This window comes from Talpa europaea (genome assembly GCF_964194135.1).
Source record: "Talpa europaea genome assembly, chromosome: 7".
Lineage (NCBI taxonomy): Eukaryota > Metazoa > Chordata > Mammalia > Eulipotyphla > Talpidae > Talpa > Talpa europaea.
The window spans coordinates 63,723,640-63,745,429 of record NC_140074.1 but is presented as its reverse complement, the minus strand read 5'-3'; the positions used below and the strand labels follow the sequence as shown (position 1 = coordinate 63,745,429).

The 21,790-nt window shown below is 51.6% G+C and overlaps 1 protein-coding gene across 6 annotated transcripts in view; it reads right to left on the bottom strand.

Moving 5' to 3' along the window:
* Positions 1-21,790, bottom strand: part of RGS3 (regulator of G protein signaling 3) — a gene marked incomplete at both ends in the record, with an annotated part of 117,433 nt that overhangs the window by 45,461 nt on the left and 50,182 nt on the right. For 4 of the 6 annotated variants that reach the window (XM_084238170.1, XM_084238171.1, XM_084238172.1 and 1 more), the window contains 2 exons: positions 10,451-10,573; positions 16,183-16,226. In XM_084238170.1, coding sequence (XP_084094296.1) covers positions 10,451-10,573; positions 16,183-16,226 — 167 coding nt within the window. Of the gene's footprint in view, positions 1-6,009; positions 6,118-10,450; positions 10,574-16,182; positions 16,227-21,790 lie in introns of those variants that run through there. The other 2 variants (XM_084238173.1, XM_084238176.1) reach the window with 1 other exon arrangement.

The window sequence follows — 21,790 nt, the reverse complement described above, 5'->3', positions numbered from 1 at the left end:
ATAAAATCTTTAAAAAAAAAAAGTAGCAGCAGAAAACTATATTGTAATGGCAGACTTCAACTAAAATAGAAGACCACTAACCTTTAAAAAACACAGCTGTAGAACAAAGAGGACAATGATCTAGTGAAGGACAGAACTGGGCAGTTAGCAGTTCACGTAATACAGATACACACGTGCTGATTCTCAATGAGGCACGCCTGAAACTCTTCCACACTATAATGTGATGTTACTTCAATTACAAAAAGATACTGCTTTAGAACATTTACCTGCAGTGGTACTGTCTGGGCAAAAGAAGCTATACATCAAAGGCAATGAACAATTTAAGGGCAACTTCTGGGGGAAAGTCTGAAGCAGAGATTCTGAATACAATAGAAGCAAATCCCACTTGAAAATTAGCCTTATGCCATAGACCAGTAGATGGAGAAGTTAAAAAATAGATGTGCATGCAGATTTGTATGAAGTTCAAACAAAAGAATCCAGTGGCCATAAAGGAAGGATAGATACAGGAAGATTGTGAGTTGGCAAGTTCCCCGGCTTCCGGGGAGGGGGGTAGTGCCTGGAAGGAAGCACTTTTGGATGGAGAGGCAAGGAGTATGCTCAAAATTTGAGGACCCCTTCCTGTATAAGAACCATAAGCATACCCATGCATGAAGTATACGAGCGCGTGGTAAATATTAACCACCACCAACATTTGCATTTAACCACAGACATACACTCTTGCTCTTGTTTTAATGTGAAGACCAAAATGTCTGTTTTCTTTCTTCCTTTATCCTCTTTAATCAGAGCCCTGAGGCTTTGAAAACTCCTGGAGATCACCTAAATCCAACCCCTTCATTTTTCTGAGTAAAGAAAAAATCAGAGAGGTGAAGTAATTTCCAACAAGTCATACAGTGAGTTGCCAGCAAAATCAGGATTTGAATCAAGTACTTCAGAATGCTCTCTAGTTTTCTCTGAGAGTGCCAGGGACTCTGAGGGAAGAGAGCACAGACCTGGGGACAAGAATCACAAGAGGCCTCCTATCCCCCTGAGGATGCCAGGAGCCAACTCAGAACATGGCAGTATCGGCACCCTTAAAGTGAGGCTGGCCAGGCTGCTTAATAAGCCAAGTGGGATCCATGCTTTGGTCTCACAAGGTCAAAGTCACCAGAAAAGCTCTGAGCCAAACGATTCAGGAGACCCAATTTCTAATCCTGGTTATGACACTAACTAGTCCCAGGACTAACCATGTCACTTCCCCTTTTTGAAATTCAGGCTCCTCATCTAGATTCTAGAACAAGAGTGAGTTGAGCTGTCTGGCGTAATTCAATTCTACAACATCTCCTGAACACCTAATAAAGGCCAGGAAATAACAGAATCAAAAAATAAAATATGACTTCCACTGGCTCCCAAGGAGCCCACAGCCTTACAGGTGAGACAGGGGTGCTGAACACACTGTGTTTAGGATGAACAAAATAAGAGGAAGATGCAGAGGGTGGGGCAGGCCTGAGAAAGGTGTCTCAGGAGAGTGGCCAAGCCTGGAAGGAGGAATGCATTCAGGAGGGAGTTGAAGGAGGGAAAATAATTCATCGTGGTTATGGGCACAAAGCAGGAGAACTGAGCCACCAGGGAGAGCTTTGACAACAAAGCCATGGGCCTTACTCTCAAAACCATGGCCTCCCACCCTGCTGTTGAAGCAGAAGTGGGAGTGCTCAGTCTCCCCAGCCCCGCCCACCTTGAACGTTCCAAGATGCCTGGAAAGCAGCAGAGCAGGCAGATGTTCTGGAGCCGGGCCACCCAGCTTTTGATCCTCGCCACCCACTAGCTGTGTGACCTTGGGCAAGTTTCTTAACTACTCTGAGACTCAGCATCTTCACCTATCAGTTGGGTAGAATAAAAGTAAATGTTTAACAGGGATAATGAATCTCATGCAACTGTACTGAGGATTTAAGAGACAATGTAGGTCAAAAGCTTGGCACCGCATCAATGCTCACAGTATAAATGCTCACCAAATGACCTGGTGTTATTATCCTTAAACCAGGGATCTGGGAACAATTTGGAGGATGGTAGCCCTATTCAGAGAAAGACTTGTGGGAAGATAAGGTCAACACCGGATAGAGGGTACGATTGTGCTGTCTTCCTTAAGAGCTAAAAAAAGAATAGCAAGCTGGGCTGAGACCAAGAGCAAGAGGGCAAGAAGGCGGTCCCTCCACAGCCAGCCCAGCAGCAAGTTGGGGAGGAGGACTAGAGAGACAGGAAAACAGTTGTGCTTTTTAGGGAGGAGTCTGCTTCTTTGGGTGTTATGTGAAACCCAATGCAGCTGATTCCCAGTTACTTAGGATTTGAAACCAACTAGCAGAATCTGGGTTACAAACTGAAGCAGGCTCTCCCCCCACCCTTGGTGGGGCTCAGGACGAAGGTCTCCATCCGTTACTCACACTCAACCTGAGTTACTTCAGCTAACCCTGAAGTTCTCCCTTCGGCTACCATTCTGTGGCCAGCCCAAACCCCAAGACCGTGTCTCCTGGTCCTCGAGACCAATCCAGTGTACACTCACACCACCTCTCCACCCCCCCCCCCCACCCCACGCTGACAGCCTGTCTTAAGGGGCTTGTCTTTTATATCAGGTTTTTCAAATTGTGTGTGAAGCTATGGATCTTGCCAGACCATGCCGCCCCTCAGGAACATGAATTCTTCAAGTTTATTCTCCACCGGGTGGAGAATACACATCTCATCATATTTGCCCTAAAAGCACCCCCTCTAGAGTTTGAACAAGGACCGCAGCTTCTGCGCAAGGGTAACCTCCTCTTCCTAGAAGACAGGGTTGATTTCTCTACTTCCAGCCCTAAAAGGCAAATCTTTGCATCTGGAAAGAGCAATGGATTTGATTCCAAGGCCTTCGCTTAAGGACACAGCTCTTACCAGCGGTGTGACCTAGGATAAATCACGGAACTGCCCTGAATCTTAGTTCCTTTTTCATCCATAAAATGAGACTGGCGGGAGATCTAGGGGTGATAATGCCTGCCCTCCCCGCCCTGTTGCCACCTCCAAAGCTCCTGCTCTCACTGTGGGGGACCCTGCCACCCTGTGAAATTGCATGTACACCTTCATTTTGCAGAACTCTCTTGGTGTTATGTATGAGAAATAAAGAACTTTGGTGGCAGAGTTTGTAAGAGTCAAAAATGAAGAAGAAATAACAGCCAAGACGTGTGTAAATAAATGTCATCATTATTTCCAACAGGTCCCAACTCCCAAAGGGCCAAAAGACCCAGGCCAGCAGAGACCCAGACATGACTGCTACAGGAGAGATGGAGAATTTCAAAAGACCCTGGGCCTGGGTCCCAAGAAAATATGAAAATGGGGTCAGAGGGTGGCGGTGGGGATGGGGGTGGGGACTGAAAGGATCACTTTGTATTCAAATCACACAGATGGCCTTTTCAACAATAAATAGTTGTGTTCCCATCCTCCCGGCTCCTAGGCTCCAAGACACCAAACCAAGACAATTGGCCCATCAGGAAAAAAGACCATTGTGTGTGCTTCTGAGCATGATTTATGGGGAGGGCAGGGCTGGCTGTGTTTCCCGTGATTATGACTCTCAAATGCAATCTCGATAGCTTGTTCATCATCCTGGACGGCTGGATGGACTGGGATGCTGAAGAGCAGTGGCCACCCGGTCATATTTCATCTTCTCGAGTCCGTGGAGCCAAATTAATTGTTCCATCGATTGGAGAGGCAGAACAGCAATGGCACTGTGGCTCACCACAGTCCCGGGGAAGACCGGCCAGACCCTCCAGGGGCTGATGTCCAAACCCCCAGCAAGCAGCCAGGGCCTGGGACCCTGCCACAAGCCGCTGCTGCCTCCACTGTGTCCCCAGAGCTGGGTGCTGCATCCACAGTCTCCATTTCCCCCGGGGCCAGTGCGCCTGTCCTCTGCACCTGTCTGGCGGACAGAGCCAGCTCGTCGGGTCTGGGAGAGACAAGCTTGCTGCCTTTCCAGACAGGCGGTTCTCCTGTGTTCACATTCTTAATGTCATTTCGGGAGGGCATCAAATGAAATCAAAGTGCAGCTTTCTCTCTGTGCAGACCCAGCTGCTCAGCCTCCCACAATTAACCCTGCGGCTGAGTCCTGTCTCACTGACGCTGTGTCGCTGGTCCCAGTTCAGGCCTCAGGCCAAGTCCACTTCCCTGCCGGGTGGGGGTGTTGGCCTGGTCGAGGGAAGATACTTCCCATCCCGTTAGGCTGCTGCCATGGCCACCCCTCTGATCTCTCCTAGGCTGCGAGGAGAAGTAGAGGTGAGGGATGCGTTCTTTTCTGGGGCTCCTTTCTTGGGGGCTCATGTGGCCACAGCCGCTGAGCAAACTCATCAGGACACAAGACCCTTCTCTAAAAACACTGAGGCCATACAGGACACCACCCAGAGGGTCTGTGGTTAGGGGCTTTTCTGGCCTGAGCCACCTCTCCAGTCTCTCTGACCCCCTTTTCAATGCTAGTGACCCTCAGGCTACTCACACTCTGTGGGTGAGCTATGCTATTCACATCTGTGGCCTTAGGGTTCCCTTCCGTAGGTCTTGGCAGTTACCCACTGTGTCTGCTGCTGAGAGCTCTGCTGAAAGCAAACCAACTCAGTTTCCAGAGGGCTGTGTGCTCCAGCTTCCTCTCAGACCAGCCAGTGTGGGATGGAGGACTAGCACATAGAAGCCCTGCTGAGCCCTGGGGGCGGTGAGCTTTCCCACAATGACTAGACTAAGCACCCACGGATCCCAACTCCCAATTCCAGAACTCAGCACTGGTCCCTAGTCAGGCCTGACGAGGAGAGGGCTCTGTGAGGAAAGTCCCAGGCTTCACCTGCTCCACAGAGAAATCAAGACACAGGATGAGGGCAAGGTGGAGTAGAGCAACTGGGAATGATCTCATCTATTCCAGAATCTCCACCATGCCCCAGGGTCTGAGCATTCATGTGCCCACCTCCTGAGCCTCCATCAACCCTCACCTGGAGGACTGAAGGAACCCCTAATTAATCGCCCCACATGGGGTCCTCCCTCCTTGGGCTCTCTGATCTAGAGATGTTCCTGTGAGACTTGGTGACTCCCTTTCTCAAAAGCTTTCAGTGGCTTCCCACTGAATCTAGAATAACTGCCACAGCCCTACGTGTTCCCCACGCCCCTGGCCCTCGTCCTGAGCACTCCAGCCACAGCCCCAGGTCTGTTTCCTCTAGCATGCCAAGCCCTCCCCATCCCAGGTACTCTTCACAGGCTTTCCTGTCTGTCTGGAACTTTCCAAAGTCCATGACTAGCTAGCTTTTCTGGCCTGCAGCTTTCAGCTTAAAAGTTATACTCCTCCCTGTGCCCACTCACACAGCAATCTAAATATTATTTTTTCTTAGAGGATTCTGTTCTGTCCTTCATAGATTATCAATCACATGTGTGCGTGTGTGCTTGCATTGATTCATATTGCAATATTCATATACTCAGGCTCACTCCCTTCCTAGGACTGATATCTTGGTAAATACAGAGACCACGTCCTGTTCTCCACAGCACCCGCAGTCCCTAGCACAGAGCCTGGCAAACATAGCCCCCAAATATCCACTGAATGGATGAACAAATGAGTGAATGAGTACAGATGAGAAATGAGTGAATGGGTGGAGGAATCTTCTGGCAGCAGGGGATCATGGCATTATTGTTCTCCATCAGGGCTGACCTCTTCCAACCTCTCCTGCTGTCCCCAAGGCAGGCACTGGAAACTCAGGTGCTATTTGTCCGCCTTCGTCCTTGCAGGGAATAAGCTTCTGAGTCTTCTCCATTTGGCACTTTCTGAAGCCAGTCTGCACATGCCCACAGGGCCTCTCACACCACTGTGGTCCTTCTGATGCCAATCCACACACGCCTGTGGGGTCACTCCCTTCAGATGACCCCAGCCAGGCCCACCATCTTGGTCCTCCATTTTGGGTCCAGTTGAGGTGAGGTTACTGTGTGGTAGGGGGTGCCCAAGAAAGGGTTAAGTTGCCAGAAGCAGAGTCCTGCCCTTGGGTTTGCTCAGCCAATCAGAGTCTGTCCTGATGAGGTAAAGCTTCTATCCTGGGTAGCATTGGTTGAGTTGGCCGGCCCCATCTCCTGCTGGAGAGAGCCATAAGGGTGGAGTTTCTGTGGAACCAGACAGAACTGGAATTAGCTTGCTGTCTACTCAGGCCAGGGCTGCCTGGCTCCGGGACCTGCCCCTGCTCCTTTCTAAGGTGCTCAGAGAGACCCTGGCATCTACGGGGCCCTTCTTTAACTGCCTGTAGAGATGACAAGGTGAGGTGGCATGCACCTTAGTGTCACATGTGTGAGAAGTCTCACAGCCAGAGCAGGCCCAGGAGGCCCCAGTTTCCCTGCCTGAGCCCTGGAATTGGGCAGGAGCAGTTGCCACTTGGGCTCAAGAGTGCCAGTATTCAGTTTCAAAACACAAGGCCCCTTGATCGAACTTCCTATACAGCTGTGATTTGAACATCATGATAATAATAGCAGCTAGTTCGCAGAGTTCTTGTGTGCCACTTGGTAAGCACATTACCAGAGTTTAATCCTCATGAAAACCCTGTTAATCCACCTACTTTATTGATGAAAAAGCTGAATCTCAGAGGCTTGGTGCCTCTCTCGAGGCCTCAGAGCAGTAAGAGTTGGCACCTCCTGTATCACTTGTTAGGTTATTTTCGCACTATCTGTTGGCATATCTGTCTCCACTGGACTGTGCTTTCCTGTGGACAGAGGGTGATGGTTTCATCTGTGTGTTCCCACTGTGGAGTCCTGAAAACGGGGAGCACATGCTGCATGGCGCCTCCCACACACACTTCTCACCAAAAAGCCTACTCCTTTCAGAGGCTTCCCCTCACCCAGGCCAGCCCTATGCACATCTTGGGGTTCATAGAGGGTCATTGAGTAGATGATGAATGTGAACCAAACCCCCACTGCACCACTCCGAGGTGCTGTCATCATGGCCTTTAATGCTTGGATTACAACTCTGGTGCCCCTATCTAGTCTGTGCAATTAAAGGAGAATTCTGTAAGGGCAGGGACCAGGACTCATTCATCTCTGTGATTCCAAAGCACTAGAACTGGCAACAGAGCAGGCATTTATTATGTATATTTGATTGAATAATCAAAATAATATAGATCTGTCTATCCCTGTTTGCTAAGGATCTCAGCAGTCCCCTCATGACCTCTGGGGAGTTGTTCTAGATGAGAAGCGTTAGTGAGCTCCCATGGCAGGGGGCTTAGTAAAAGCCGTTCATTCCAGACATGAAAGCTAGGTCCTCTCCAGGGAGAGATCATGAAGCAGAGGGACAACAGAGTTCTGATGAGGAAGAGGTGAGCAGAAGCAGGGGAAAGCGAGGAAGTGGGTCATTTGTTTCTACAGAAAGAGGAGGGAAAACACACAGGCCACCCCAGAGCCACTGAGAGCAAGCAGGAGACAGGCAGTGGAGTCCAGAGAAGGGAAGCTGTTAGTGGCTGCCTGCCTCGTATCTACCCCACCACAGCCAAGACCCACAACACTGTATATAACCCACATGCCACAGGCACCACAAAGACAGCACAGAAAGTCTGTGCCTGCCCCTCTGCAGCCCCTGGCTGAGGGGAACAGCCCTGGCCCCAAGTGATCAGGAATCTTCAGGGTTCAGTGCCCTGCTGGAGACTGGATGACCAGGCCCTGAACTTTCATGTCACTGCAGAGCTGGAGGAGCTGGAAAGAGCCACGGGACCAACGCACAAGGGGACAGCTGAGGCCCCCTGGGAAGCGGTGGCCAAGGTCACGTTGCAGGTGGGGCACACCTGCCTCTCCATTGTTCTATGAATCATCTTCCTCCAATGCCCTTGGTCCTTCCCAGCAAGCATTTCATTTTCACAGCAAATCACATGGATTATATTTTGCAAATTAGGGGAGAACTTTACATTCCTTGAGATATTTGAAGAAACCCCCATTCCAATGTGTCAGCAAACAACTTCAGAGAGGAACAGAAGGGGCAGCAGACCACTTTAGGGTTTGCAACACTGGTCCCCCTGTCAGGACTGTGCAATTAAACCTGGCAAACCCCTTTCCCCGAGGTGTTGGAGGAAGGGGCCAGGGCAGTGATTCCCTTTGTTCCAAACAAGGCGGGGCATCACTGAAAGAACAAAGAAGCTTTGAAAAAGGCAGGGCACACCACTCCTCAGGACTCAGAACCACTGGTCAAGACAGGACTCTTTTTCTGAAAAGCCAGAAGCTGATGTCCAAGCTTGCCTTGTTCTCCCCTCTTCTCTCTGCCCTGCAGGACAGCAACCTCAGTGAAAAGGCCATGGCCCGGCCCTTGGGAAGGAGGCTCGCGGTCACCTCTGAGGCGGCCAGGACCGAAGCAACCTGAACACAGGTGGACAAACTGTTAGCAGGCTGGCAGGTCACCTAGGCCCAGTCACTGAGGTCGCTAAAGCACTCCTAGAATACGTGGAACTGGGGAAAATTATAGTTAAAGCTATATTTACCACAACTTCCTGTATGGGGATCATGGTGTAAGAGACTAGAAAAAATATGTTGCTAAGACTTCAGGAGTACAGTGGGAGTGGGGTGAAGAAGGAGGTTGGGAAGTGAAAGCCCCGTTGGGGTGGCACCATTGCCTTCTAAGCGGGGGTAGGCCCAGTGGGGTGAGCAAGGCTGCAGCAGGGCCCAGTTCTTAGGGGCAGAGCTAGTTCTGAGGCTATCCCAGCAGTGAGGCCCAACCTCCTTACCCTTCCAAGAAGCCAGCAGCCCAGGACACTTCTCTGTTACACATACATTTAAGGAGTTTTGATTTGAAAAGGTGACTGACCCAGGATGCCCATATATGGATATAAGATCTTGAAGTCAGATCCTGAACACTTGCAGGGTCAGCAGGTCAAGCCTAAGCCCTACCAGGAGCAGAGCCTCTTCTGGAAACCTAGCCTGACCCCAGTCCCCCATGGAGATGGAGGGAGGCACTCTGGGCGCTCCGGGCACCGAGAAGCCTGCCGCCAGAGCTCCACAGAGCCTGTAGACTCTGACGTTAGGGCAGGAAGAACTCTTTGCCCCAGACCAGGAGGAGCTACACCCCAAGAAGAGAAAGCTAGGGGATACGCACTCCACCTATGACACCCCCAAGGGCTTCCCAGTGAAGAGAGGATGGGCTTGTTTCTGACTTTGACCAACCCAGGTCATCAAGGAACAAGGCAGCCAGTCCCAGCACAGGTCTGTTTAGAGTGAGAACCAGGCAGGGGAGCATGCAGCAGCCTGGGTGGAGTTGGAGTAGTGCAGTGCCTCCTGATGGATTGAGCGCCTACTGCATACCAGGCCCTGGCTATCAACTGTGTATGCCCAGTTACAGTTAACTTTCACAACAACCCTTTGGGGGAGGAACTGTTGTTCCCAGGTTGGGACACCAAAGCATGGTGACTCATCCAAGGTCACAGCAACAATCAAGCAGCCAATGGTGACTCCAATTCCTTGCTCTACCCCACCCTGTCCTCCCTCATCAGAGTTCATCTTGCCCCTGGTCAGCATAAAACAAGATAACTGTCAAGTTTGGGATAATGCAATTCTCAGACCCTCACTCCTTCAGGGAATAGCTCCAGAGCTGCTGTCTACCCCTCATCCCCACCTCCTGCCCTCAGCAGGCCTGTCCCCCACTGCCCCACCGCATGCCTGCTGCCTATGGCAGTGGTCTGAACGCATCGGGAAAAAGCAGTAAGGCCAGCAAATTTATAAACTGCCACTCACACACATTTATTCTCTTTCTCCAGATCCAGCAAAGCAACCACCTTGGCTCCTCTTGCAAACAACCAGACCAAATCCCAAAATGGCCAACACTTTTACAAGAGAGGGGGGCCGAGTCATTCACAACTGGGGACTATGAATGTGTGTTGGGACTGGCATCAGGGGTCAAAGCCCCCATCCCATCCTCCTCCACAGGCACTGGGCCAGCCAAGAGGTGCCTGTCCCCAGTCAGTCTCAGTTGGGAATCTCTAATCTTCCTGATCTCCAAGGCCCTGGGCCCCAGAGAACTCTACTTGGCTGTGGCCTGCCTCAAACTCTAATAGCTTCTGCCACAAAAGTCCCCTCCCGGTGATGTTCTGCCTCGAGCCAGTGTTAAATGCCCATGTGCTGTCTCTGGACATCACCTACCCAGTGGCGGAGGGGGCAAGCATGCCAGGCAGCAGCAAGGAGGCCAGCGCAAATTAGACCTTGCCATAGGCAAAGCAAAGAACAGACCCGAGAATTGATGGGTCATGCTCAATTGGACTCTGTCACTCTAGCCCAGCACTGTTAAATCTACTCAGTGGACCCGGGGAAGGCCAAGGGGCTGACATTCAAGCACAGGCTTCCTTGCCAGGAACTCAATGCCCAGATCCAAGTTCTAAGCTCGGACAAGTCCCAAGCTCAGTGTGGAGCCTGGAGGTCCAGGCTGGCAGCAGGGAAGTCAGGCAGCCAGGGCTGGGGCCACTGGCAAGGCCCTTACCTTGCTCTCCAGGGGCGATGCCACCAGCTGTTGCTGCTTAGCGATGTTCTCCGACAGGCACCAGCACACTCTCTTCTTCTGCTCCTGCGAGTGCGCTTCCAAAGTGAATAAGCACTCGGCTTTCTGACGTCAGGGAAAACAGAGAAAGGGCCGGTCAGGGCTGCTCCCTGGCTCAGGGGGCTCCCAGACCCAAGCCCATTCCTGGGCTCCGGAGGGTGAGGCTGCAGCAAGGAGGGAGTGTCCGCTAAAAGCCACAAATGCACGCTAATCCCTGGTGACATCAAGGTACCCAGAGGAGCAGCAGGGAAGCTGGTTCAGGGGGCCAGCTGGCTAGCCAAGCCCTGTGCCCACAGGTTGGGGGAAGGGAAGGAGGGGTGGTTCCCAACACAGTGGAGGCTTGTGGAGGGCCATAGGACAGAAATGGTGAGGTCACCCTCTGGAGACAAGCAGCACAAGGCAGCAGCTGGAGGAACATATGGGGAACCCCGGTCTCTGGACCGCTGATGCTCTGTGGAGCCAGGACCCCTCCCCAAACTCACCATCTAATCTCAAGGCCAAATTAGATGGGTGGTTGAATAGTCATATCAACAGAACCCAGACAGCAACTCGGTCCCTTTGGAAAGCCTTTGGCAGGCAAGCACGTGGCCCTACCACTGTCTGGCACATGAGCAGGGTCTGATCAATGACTATTCAGTTCAGCGGACTGCAAGGACAGTCTTTGCTATCATCTAAATCTTGCTTTGCGATTTAACCTCGTTAAAAGCTGAGTCTTCCCAACTAAACTAAAAACTCCTTCCAGAAAGGCCTTTTTCATTTGTGCCTAATACAATGCTTGATAAGTAATGATCTTGGTCAACTCTGGGTCCCTGGAGGGACTTCCGCGATGAGGTCAAATCCAGGCCAGCCTTGGCACAAATACCAGGGAACTGCTGGGACCCAGGGAGATGCAGTGAAGCAGAAGGAGCTGGGGGTGGGTGGGGAATGGTCCAGATACCCATTATTAGCATCCACTACAGGATGCTCTGATGGGGAATTGCAAGCTCTTTCTGACTCTGCTGGAATTTGATTACAACCCCACAGGGCTGCATGGAGATGAACTCAACCAAGGAGTTAAAAGCACGAACTGGATGGCTTGGAACAAAGGAAAAGACACTGTTCCAAACAGTCCTTTTTTGTTTTGCAGTTGGGCAGGCTTGGTTTGAGTCTCAGCTTTGCTCCTTTCTAGCTGTCAACCACAAGAAAGTCTGTAAAACAAGAATGATAATGACATCACCAACCCCTCCCAGCTACTGGGACACAAGCAATGAGGACAACCTCAGGCCTCAACAAAGAGCAGCCACGGGCATTACTCAGGCCTTCATTTGTTTAATAAATATCTATCAAGCACCTGCTCTATGTCAGGGTCTGTACTAGGCCCTGGGGATAAAGAGGGAAGAGACCTGAGCTCTTGCCCTCAGGTTGGGAAGCAGAGACAATAAACCTAGAACCAATGACATCAGCAGTAGAATTACAAATTGTGAAATGACCCCAAAGGGGGAGCTTCTGGCAAGCCTGGAGGTCTGCGAAGTTCTCTCTGAAGGGGGAGCACCAAAGCAAAGGCCTAAACAGTAAGAAGCCAGCAAGGAAAGTGCTTGGGAGGGGAGAAAGTGCTGCAGGCAGAAGGAACAAAGGCTCTGAGCTGGGGTGGGGACTGGCATCACCTAAGAGCAACTGGGACATTTTCCACCCTGCCACCCAACACAGTCTTCAGGGCAGGGCCACCAGCCATGTTGTGTTCCCAGGGTGCCAACCCTTCCTTTCCTACCCCAAAGTGCTCAGAGGCTCATTTTCCTGAATGCCTCAGAGGAGAGAGGGAAGTAAGCCCTGCCCTTGGCTTCAGGGATCTGAGTGCAAGTGGCAAGGCAATTCTGGAGCTACCATTTAATCACAGGTTCTCTGTACCTCCCAGAACCCCCAGTCCCCTGCAGGGACACATGCACCCAGCAGAAAGCCTCTAGGTCTCCCAAGGAGCAGTCAGGTGGGGCACAAACTGACCAGAAATTCCTCCTTTCTCTCTCCTTCCCTCTGCGAGGGGAAAAAGGAGGTGGGGATTCTGGTATCTTCTGGCTTAGAAAGACCACCCTTTCTAACCACAAAGCTGGTCCTGGTCCTGGCAGAAGCCTCCCAGCCCTACCTCCACCAGTTTTTTGGGTTTCAGCAAATCTCTAACCTCCCTCAGCCCCAACTTCCCTCTTCCAGTTCAGAAAGGGGGAGTCATTTTAACAAATTCTCCTTTCACCTAATTATCATTTTAAAGAGTACTTTTCTATCCACCATCTCATTTTGGTGTTGCTAATTCTGTGGAGCAGGATGGAGAGCATGAATTGTAAATCCCACTTTATGGCAGGGAAAGACCCAAGTTCAGCATAGCTAATGGCCTCCCTGTTAGCTTATGACCAGTGAGCAAGAGAAAGCAGACCCAACGCCTTGGAAAACTACCTGCTGAGATATCATCCCCCACAACATGGGGAGGCCGCCTAGGAGGACCACCCCCTTGTGGGAGTACCCTCCCTTGCAGATGGGCCTGAAGGCAGCCAAAGAACAAAGCCCCAGAAGAGCCAATGGGTCTCAGAGACCCCAATGGGTCTCAGAACAGCTGCAGGGCTCACTAGCAGAAATGCAATAAAGCCTTCTCATGCTGAACGGGTTTCTCCCAGCAAAGAGTCACCTGCTCCCCAATCCTGAGTCACCCACCTCACATCCACACCACGCACCCTGCTAGGCACTTCACCAGCAGTGTCTTAATGCTTCTTCCAACACTCTAGCAAGGTGGCAGTTATGGTTACCTCCATCTTATCAACAACCCCAAGAACCTCCTCCCCATGAGTAATCTCCTTTAGAAAGCCCTATTTCTCTACCCCATGGCGACTGCATTGCCTACCTCAATAGTAGTGCATAGGACTGTGGCTCTGAGGGCTTGAAGCTAAAAGACATGCAAGGCTAGAGGACCCCAAAGTCTTCTGAGATCACAAGGACCTAGACCCAGGTGCTGCACCTCCCCCTGCAGTGACCTTTAGGTGCTGGTCCGCAGCACCCAGGCCTGGCTCAGAGGTGTGGGATGCCTGTCTTAGATTGGCAAGGCTTCTCTCTAGGTGCTGCCTGGATCTTTGGATGCTGCCTGGAGCAGGGAGCCATCGCCCAGCAGGGAGGCTAATGCCTAACTGCCTGTGCCTGTCTATACCAGGGGGCTCTTGCCATCTCTCTTAATCTCAGTCCAAATCCAACTCATCAGTTTCAGTGCTGATATGTAATGACTGTGCCCTCAACACCAGGCTTCAGGGCCACATCCAGAAACCACCCTGCAGGCATCCTCGCTTAACTCAGGGCGGGCCCTCCTGACAACAGGGTGGTTTGTTGGTGTAGCACAGACTTCAGATACAGCAGCACTGGGTCCAGACTTCTGCATTTAAACATGAACATCCCCAAATCTAAGCAGAAACCCAGCTCCCCCTGGCCTCTTTAAAACCCCCATTGCCTCCCTGTTCCCGAATTAGTGTTATCTTTGTAAAAGCTAAAACCTCTTCTGCTATTGTATCAGTTTGTCCATATGCTTTGACAAACATTCTCTCCTTTAATCCAGTTCTGATGACCCTGTGACAGAGGAAAGAGGGGAAGGCACAGTTGTTACCATTTTTCAGATGAGAAAACCAACGCCCAGAGACATTAAATTGGTGGCCCCAGAAGGTCCCCAGAGAGGAAAGAGGCAAAGTCTGCCTTCTGCCTTCCAGAGCCTCTGATCTTGCCACATCTGTGTAACTGTGTAGGTACATTACCAAGAATGTGAGATATTCCTCTTAGAGTTCTTTTTAAAGGATCGATAAATCGCTGGTGTTGTCTCTAATGGAGAGTAAATGAATATAAAAAGCTCTCCCCCTGTTATGAAGCTAACAATAATAACAGCTACATTTATTGAGCACTCACTGTGTGCCAGGCTGTGCTAAGTGCATTGGACACAGGAGCTTATTGAATCTCATTTAATCATTACAACAACCCTGCAAGGCCAGCCTCCTTAGCTTTGTTTCAGAGATGAGATCCAGATCCCTGGGTTGGAATTAGGCAGGTTTAGGCAGATGGGGAATCAACAGAGCCAAGATTCAAAGGTAAGCCTTCCTAATTCCAAAGTACAGACTTTTAAATTAATGGAGCCAGCTTCGGATTCTAGGTTAGAAAATGGTCCCTGACTAGCATGCCCTCTGATCCAAAGCTCCCTCCCCCTCCCCAGCCCCCATGCTCTGAAGCTAGTCATGGGCCTCATCTGTCTCCTATATGCAAGGAAATAAGGAACACCTGTCCAGGAGACTGGAGACCCCAGGGTTAAGGACTGTTTGGGACAACGCCACCAGGACCTCTCTGCCAGGGAAAATCAGAGCTGCTGCCACCCAGGCTTATGGGGCTTCTCAGTGCAAATCCTGACTCTCTTACCCTGGTTTCTTCCCTGGGTGCCACCTGCATGTTAGGCAATGAAGAGAACCTACTTGTTGGAAATGCCAACTACCACGTGAGTGCAGGATTCTCCGCAGGATCCAAAACCACTGTGTCAAGACAGTCCCAGGCTACAGAGCAGCCGGCATCTTGTCTTCCTGCCTTACAGACGTGCCTCTCATAAATAGCAAACCATTAAGAGAAAAGAGAGGCTTCTGGCTGCCTGTGAGCTTCCATCCTCCAGCCCCTTGGGGTCAGATCACCTGGCACTTTACTGAAATAAAAGGCCCCAGATCAATATCCCTTCATCAATCTTTGGAGGGCTAAAAGGTCACAGCTCCCAGGAAGCCAATGAGCAGAAGTGCTTTTCTCTGGGAAAAACAAAACCCAGCCTGGCAGGAAGCTCTCTTGGCATTAAAAGATCCTGGAGCCTGATTTCAGGCCCTGCCAGAGAGAATCAGAATCTAGGGGCTGTGAAGCTGGGGGGGGGGTAAATAAATGCTCATATTAGCAGAGACACGAGGTTACAAATAGAACATTCACTGAAAATTGAAAATAATTGGTATGGCTCAGTGGCTCTCAACTTTTTGATCCCAAAGGACCTCTTTGATTAAACCTCTGGTTTAATGATATTTTGTCTACTAAACTATACCAAGCATTATGTTGTTGGCCCAATTTTGTTCAGCAAAGACAAAACACTGCCCATCAGAGCTTCTGATGAGACAGAGATAACTAGGAACACCAGTCAGGATAGCCATGGAATGGGGGCCAGTCATTCCAGCCCCAAACACAGACAATTGATGTTTTCTTTAGCTGGTGGTTCCTGGCCCAGTAAAGGTACAGTTAGCTTCAGGTCTTTTGAAAACATGACAGGCTCCCTGTAGAAGGGGTCATAAGTAGGGCTTCCCAGAAAAAGAGGAAATAAGAGTAGGTACAAGAATCAGAGCACTCTGTAGAGGGAGGGCTATCAAATAAATAGGGTGAAGCACAGAGGTCAGGGCCCACCCTCACTGTGACCCTTGAGCTAGAGACCAAGAGAGGGAGAGCAAGGCGTCCTGCCAGCCCCTCTGAGCACGTACATGTCCACTGTTCTAGCCAGAGGGCAGAGAGGCAGAGGTGAGGACTGCGGTGTCTGTTCTTCAGGGCAGGGAACGGCCATTCTGGACTTGCCAAGACCATGGCATCTGCAGCTGTGCTAGAACCAAGCCCACTGTCACCCCTCCAGCACCAGGTCACAGAGCTGTCTCTTCAGATTCAGAGGAAGGACTCACCTCTGCTAGATACAGCACACAGAATTTCAGGTCTTCTGAAGAACCTTTGAGGGAACAAAAAGTAAGCCTTGCATTAGAATTAGCTCCAGAGTCTCAGCAGTTTGCTAGAGCACAGCCAGCAGTCTCACCCAGGGGCCTGTATATGGTATTTCCTGGAAAAAGAGGAGGAAAGGGGGCAAGCACCAGGGACAGGGAACCATGGTGGGGGGCGGGGGGGTCACTAATAACTAACCAGGTTCAGGCACAGCTGTATGGTCTCTGCCTACAGGTCAGTGGCCTGTGGAGGGCTGAGGATGCCTCCACCCCTGGCAGGAGAGAGAGTCAGGAGCACCCTCTGGCATCGGACAGGGAACTGTCCGCCCTGGCAGATTTCCTCCTTCCCACACTGCCTCTGATGAGGGACATTGAGGCAGCACATATTTTGGGTTTTCTTTTTATTTTTTTTTTAAAGATTTATTTATTTGTTTGTTTGTTTATTTATTTATACAAGCACTGGGTACAGTCAGAAGCGCGGGAGGGTGAGAGAATTCACCAGAGCCAGAGCGGGGAGCAGAGCAGGCAGAAGGACCGAAGTACACCGCTGAGGGGAGCAGCGGGCGGCAGGAGAGGTCTGCGCGCCATGTGGGACCCTCCTCCCGTGGCCAGGGAGTAGCTGGGGATCGAACCGGCGCTGCAGAGGCTGCGGGCAGCTTCGCAACCCAGCGCTTAACCTCTGCGCCACCAGGGAGGCCCATATTTTGGGTTTTCTGTTAAACACTGCAACTGATTTCAACAGTTTGAAACCCAGTGAGGATATACTTACTGGCCAGGAGAGCCCTGTTTCCCACCAAGGAATGCCTGGGCTGTGCAAAGGGATCCTGGTCATGCATTGGGTAGATCCCAGAGAAGTTGCCCAGTCCAGTTCCAACCCCTTGGTGTATCCTTCTAGAACCTTCTCATCCCCTGGACTAGAATCCCAAATCCAACCATTCACCTTCCAACTGCATGGGCAAAGACAGGGAGATGAAGCACAATCTGGACTCCAGGGACAGCAAGTGTGAGAAGTCCCTCCTCCTCTCCAGGACACCTCCCCTGACCACTGCAGGCTCAGAACCTGACACCACTTCCACCTGGGAGGGACTGTGGGCTGCTCCCCTCTGGGAGCCCTACTCTATGATGGCAGATGATTCAGTCCACAAGCTTCAGAAGCACAAGGACGGCAAGATCACTTCCAGCCTCCGGGGAAGGTTTCCTGGAGTTTGAACTCAGAGTAGGAAGAAAGGGCTCTCCAGGGAGTGGGAACAGCATGGGCAAAGGCAGGGAGATGAAGCACAATCTGGGCTCCAGGGACAGCAAGTGTGAGAAGTCCCTCCTCCTCTCCAGGACACTTCCCCTGACCATGGCAGGCTGCACCTCAGAACCTGGCAGCACTTCCCAGGGGGGCGACTCCACTGGGCACAGGCCAGGCGTGGTTCATAGCTTCCCGTATTTCAAACAATCAACCTCACCAGGCAGGTTGTTGGGGGTGGGGGCTGGGGAGGGTTGGAGACGGAAGTTGCTGCACAGCATGTACAATAGCAAACACAGAGTGTCGGAGAACTTGAGAGTACCCGGTGCTATGTGCCAGCCACTGTGCCAGGGCTTTACGTGGATAAGTTCAACCCTCACAAAAGCCCCTGTGAGAAGGGGTTGTTAGCCTTCATGATGATTCATGTGAGAAAACTGAGGCAGAAGTGGGCTGAGTAACTTGACCTGGGTAGTAAGGGGAAGAAGCAAGATTTTCATGCAGGAAACCTGGCTCACAACATAAGTCTTAACCAGCCCCTCTGTCCTCTCCAGGAACCAGGCCCAGCGCTAAACTCAAAGCAGTTCCCTCAACCCAAACTTGCATCAAAGAATTATCAGAAAAACCAAAATGTGTTGCAAAGCAAAGGGGGCAAGTGGGCCAAGCAAACTCCAAAGGACAGTAGTGAATGAGAACCCCAGGTAGGTGAAGGCCAGGCCCCCTCAGAAGAGGTGCCTGGCACTCCCCTGGGTGAAAATAGCCCTAGGGCCAGCCCTGTAAGCCAGAGACAAATGAAAATAGCCCATAAGTAAATGGGGGTTCACTTTGGACTGAGAATAAGTCCTTCTACTTCTCCACACTTAGAGATGGATTGGGAGGGAGAAAGTCCTGCCTGAGAAGCCATCATGTTTAAAGACTCTCTAACTTCAAAGCTGCCAGGTCTTTGATTTGCCAAGGGTGGGGGTGGGGAGGGGGTAGAAGCCCAGGGAGGGCCTCTTTTGTTTAAGAAAACATTCTGGGATGCTTCCTTGACTTTCCAGAAGCAGACCCTAATGCCAAGAGAGAAACAGAAAGATCTATGTAAGAAAATAACAGAAGTTTGGTTTTTAGAAGCTGGCAGAAGAGAAGGTTCCAGAAGGGAGGGGAAAGCCAAGGAGATGGGGACCTCAGGGAAACAGGATGCAGAGGTTGAGGGTTGCATCCTCGGACAAATTCCCAATGGTGAGGGTGATCGACAGCTTGTTTTGACAGCTTTTCTGTGCTGTGACAACTCTGCTACCACCCTTCTGTGTTACCCCAAATCATCTCTGAAATCTGCTCCTCATCACAGCCTTGTGCTGGCAGCACCTTGAGGGGAGGATGGAATGAGGGCAGAGCTCAGCATGGCTCAGAGCTTCACAAAAGGACGACAAGTCTCAAGATCCAGGGGTGCCAGGAAGGAGCCACAGCTGCAGAAGCACAGCTGCAAGGTGGCTGACCAAGGAGAGAAAATTCAGTCCTACCAGAAACCCTTCTGGAACATGAGACTGAGTGCTGGAATTCCCAGAGTACGGATGTGGGTCTAGTATCAACAAAAGGGAGAGTGAGGCAGCACTTATTTGGGTTTTCCATCTAACCCTCAGACTGCTTTCACCATTTTGAAATTTAAGTAGGAGTCACTGGTTCCTGGGTGTGCCTTGCTCCCCACCCACCAAGGAAGGTGAAAGCCATGGCTGAGTGGGGCCCAGAGAGGAGTTTCCAGTCCAAGTCTGAGCCCTCTCAAGCCTGGTCCAAGGTCCTCACTCAACCACTTGAGACAAGCTGGGAGGGTGTGCGCTCCATTTTGCAGATGCAAAAGTGAGGCCCAGGGAGGGAAGCTAGATGCACAAGGCACATAGTAAGCAAGCGGCTGAGCTGAGATGCAAACGCAGGACTGTCAGTCTCTGAAGCCGGTGTTGTGACCTCTGCATCACACTTCTGTCCCTCTCCTGGAGTGGTCATTTGTCATTCTACCAGGCCACAGGCTCTGGAGACCAGCACGCATCTCTCGATCTCCTGGGTGGCCAGCACTGGGCTCTGCAGGCTCAGAAAATGTCAACCCACTAAACTTAACTCCAAGCATCCCAGCAGCTGGCACCTAAGCTGCTAAGTTTCCAAGGCCTGGCACCCAGCTCCCCAGGGTAGATGGAGAGCCCAAGAATCAACGAAACATTTCCAGGCCATCCTGAGAGACTGGAGCAGGCCAGGAAGACATGCTGTGGGCGGGATGCTGGCTGCCTGGGAGGCAGAAACACAAAGAGCAGTAAAGCCAGTGGGCGGCAGAGGCAGGAAGAGACCACAATGGGCCCTGGCTGACCGGAGATGTCCCAATTGTTAGCGCCAGCTCTCCGCCTGTTCCCATTACACTGTCGTTCAGTCCTGCTGAAGCTTGGGAGGATCAGGCAAGGTTTAAGTAGCCACCAGCCAGGAGCAAAGGGAAGGTTTGCATGCCCACTGCCCAAGCTGAGGCAGCCTGTGTTTCTGGGCTCCTTCCAGTCACCCATACATACACCCAACAAACTGGGCACCTGCCATGTTCTGTGGCCCAGACTAGGCCCTCGGAGTCCACTTGACCAGCAGAGCTGAACACACTTCAGAAAGTTACACGAGAGTGTCCTCGGTCCCTGGGTGGACAGATTCTGCAGGCCCTGCCAGCAGGAAAAGCTGGGTGTGCACATTATTCACCATCCTCTGCCCCAAATTGAACTTGCCATACATGTTAACTTGAAAGAGACTAGAAACCTAAGAGTCATGTTATTCAAAGGCTATTCTGCCAACAGAAGCCCAGCAGAGGCCCCAAGTGCATCTCTAAAAAGCCTCACTCAGCTCCTTGCTGCTGCACTGTTCTCTGGGGGCACAAGGGAGGCAGGCAGGAAATCGGGCGCCAGGGTTCAGGACACTGGGTCCTGTGGCTCGACACTGATTGCAGGAAAAAGAGTCACTGGATTTCTGTGAATTCAGGACCCACAAGTCAGTCTCGGGTGAGTGGGGCAGAGTGAAGTGCAGGCTCCCTCAGTGCCAGAAAAGAAATCCAGGCGATGGAATGTGCCCTTGAGTCATTTCCTAAGCTCTCAGCAGCCCTGAGGCTCCCAGGAGAGCCACCTTCACTGCCTTTGCTGGCTGGCATGGCTGCAGAAGGGCAAGACAACTTTTCTACACCAAACCATGTGCCCAGCAGAGCAAAGATGGGTATGCATGTATGCACACAAATACCCCTCCTGGCCTTGGCCACCCTCATCCAGCTTGCCTGCCATCTGTGGGGAGAGGACATGGTGTCCAGCCCAAGTGAGCCATGCCCACACGGGAGTCACTACATTCTACTCAGCACCTGGAAGATTTCTCTGCCACACCTCAAGGCCCTGTACCACCCACCCTCACAACCCACCATCCAGTGAAGATGAGGTCTACCTAGCCTCTAACCCCTTGGGTGTGGGGCTCCAGGAGGCAAAGATCCCCACCCCCAGTAGGAAGGGCCCCTGAGGGGTGGCGGCAGGACATATAGGTGTTATCCACCTTCTCCAGCAACCTCATGGGTTCCGTCTGAGGATGTCAAGGCTGGGCAGGGTCACAAAAGGCTGACCCAATCCTAGTTTCACAGTCAGAGAAAGCCCCGGAGGGGTAACAGGCAGCTGAACTGACATGGCTTGTCAGCAGCAAAGCCCAAGCCAAACACCCCCATTCCCAGGTACTATGCTCAACTTGCCCACTGCCCATGTCTCTCCCATCCCAAACCCACCCAAGCAGAACCAGGTTGCCTGCTCACCTCCACCCCCATCTCTTCCCTTACTTCTCTTAGCAGGAGGCTGAGTAAAGGAGGCTTCTAGGCTGCAGACCCAGGCCTGAGCGGCAAGCAGGACAGAGTGAAGTTAGGGTCTCACGATCAGTTGGTAGGGATTATGAGCACTGTCCCTATACCCCTCCAGGCTGGCTAGGTCTGAAATCATCTGAGCTGGGGGTGGGCAGGCCCACAAAAGAAGGGACCGTTTAACATGTGTGCATGAGCAAAAGAGACAGAGAAGAAGAGACAGAGAGATACAGATAGAGAGGCAAGACGCAGAGAAGGAGGGAGGGAGAATGGGCCTATAGGGGAATGGGGTACAGGGAGAGAGGCAGGGCAGGACAGCTGTGTAACCAAGGGCAGAGTCCACCTGAGTTCTCACCTGCCCCTCCCACAGGCACAGGAGAACTCTCTGTAAGGCCAGGGCTTGGGCTGAACTTGCTCAGGGAGCTGCTCCTCGGCACTGACTTGGTCAGTCTGAGCCTGCCCTCAGGAAGGGGCTGATGATTTGCTCCCCATGACCCCCAACTCCATAGCTGAAGTGGCCA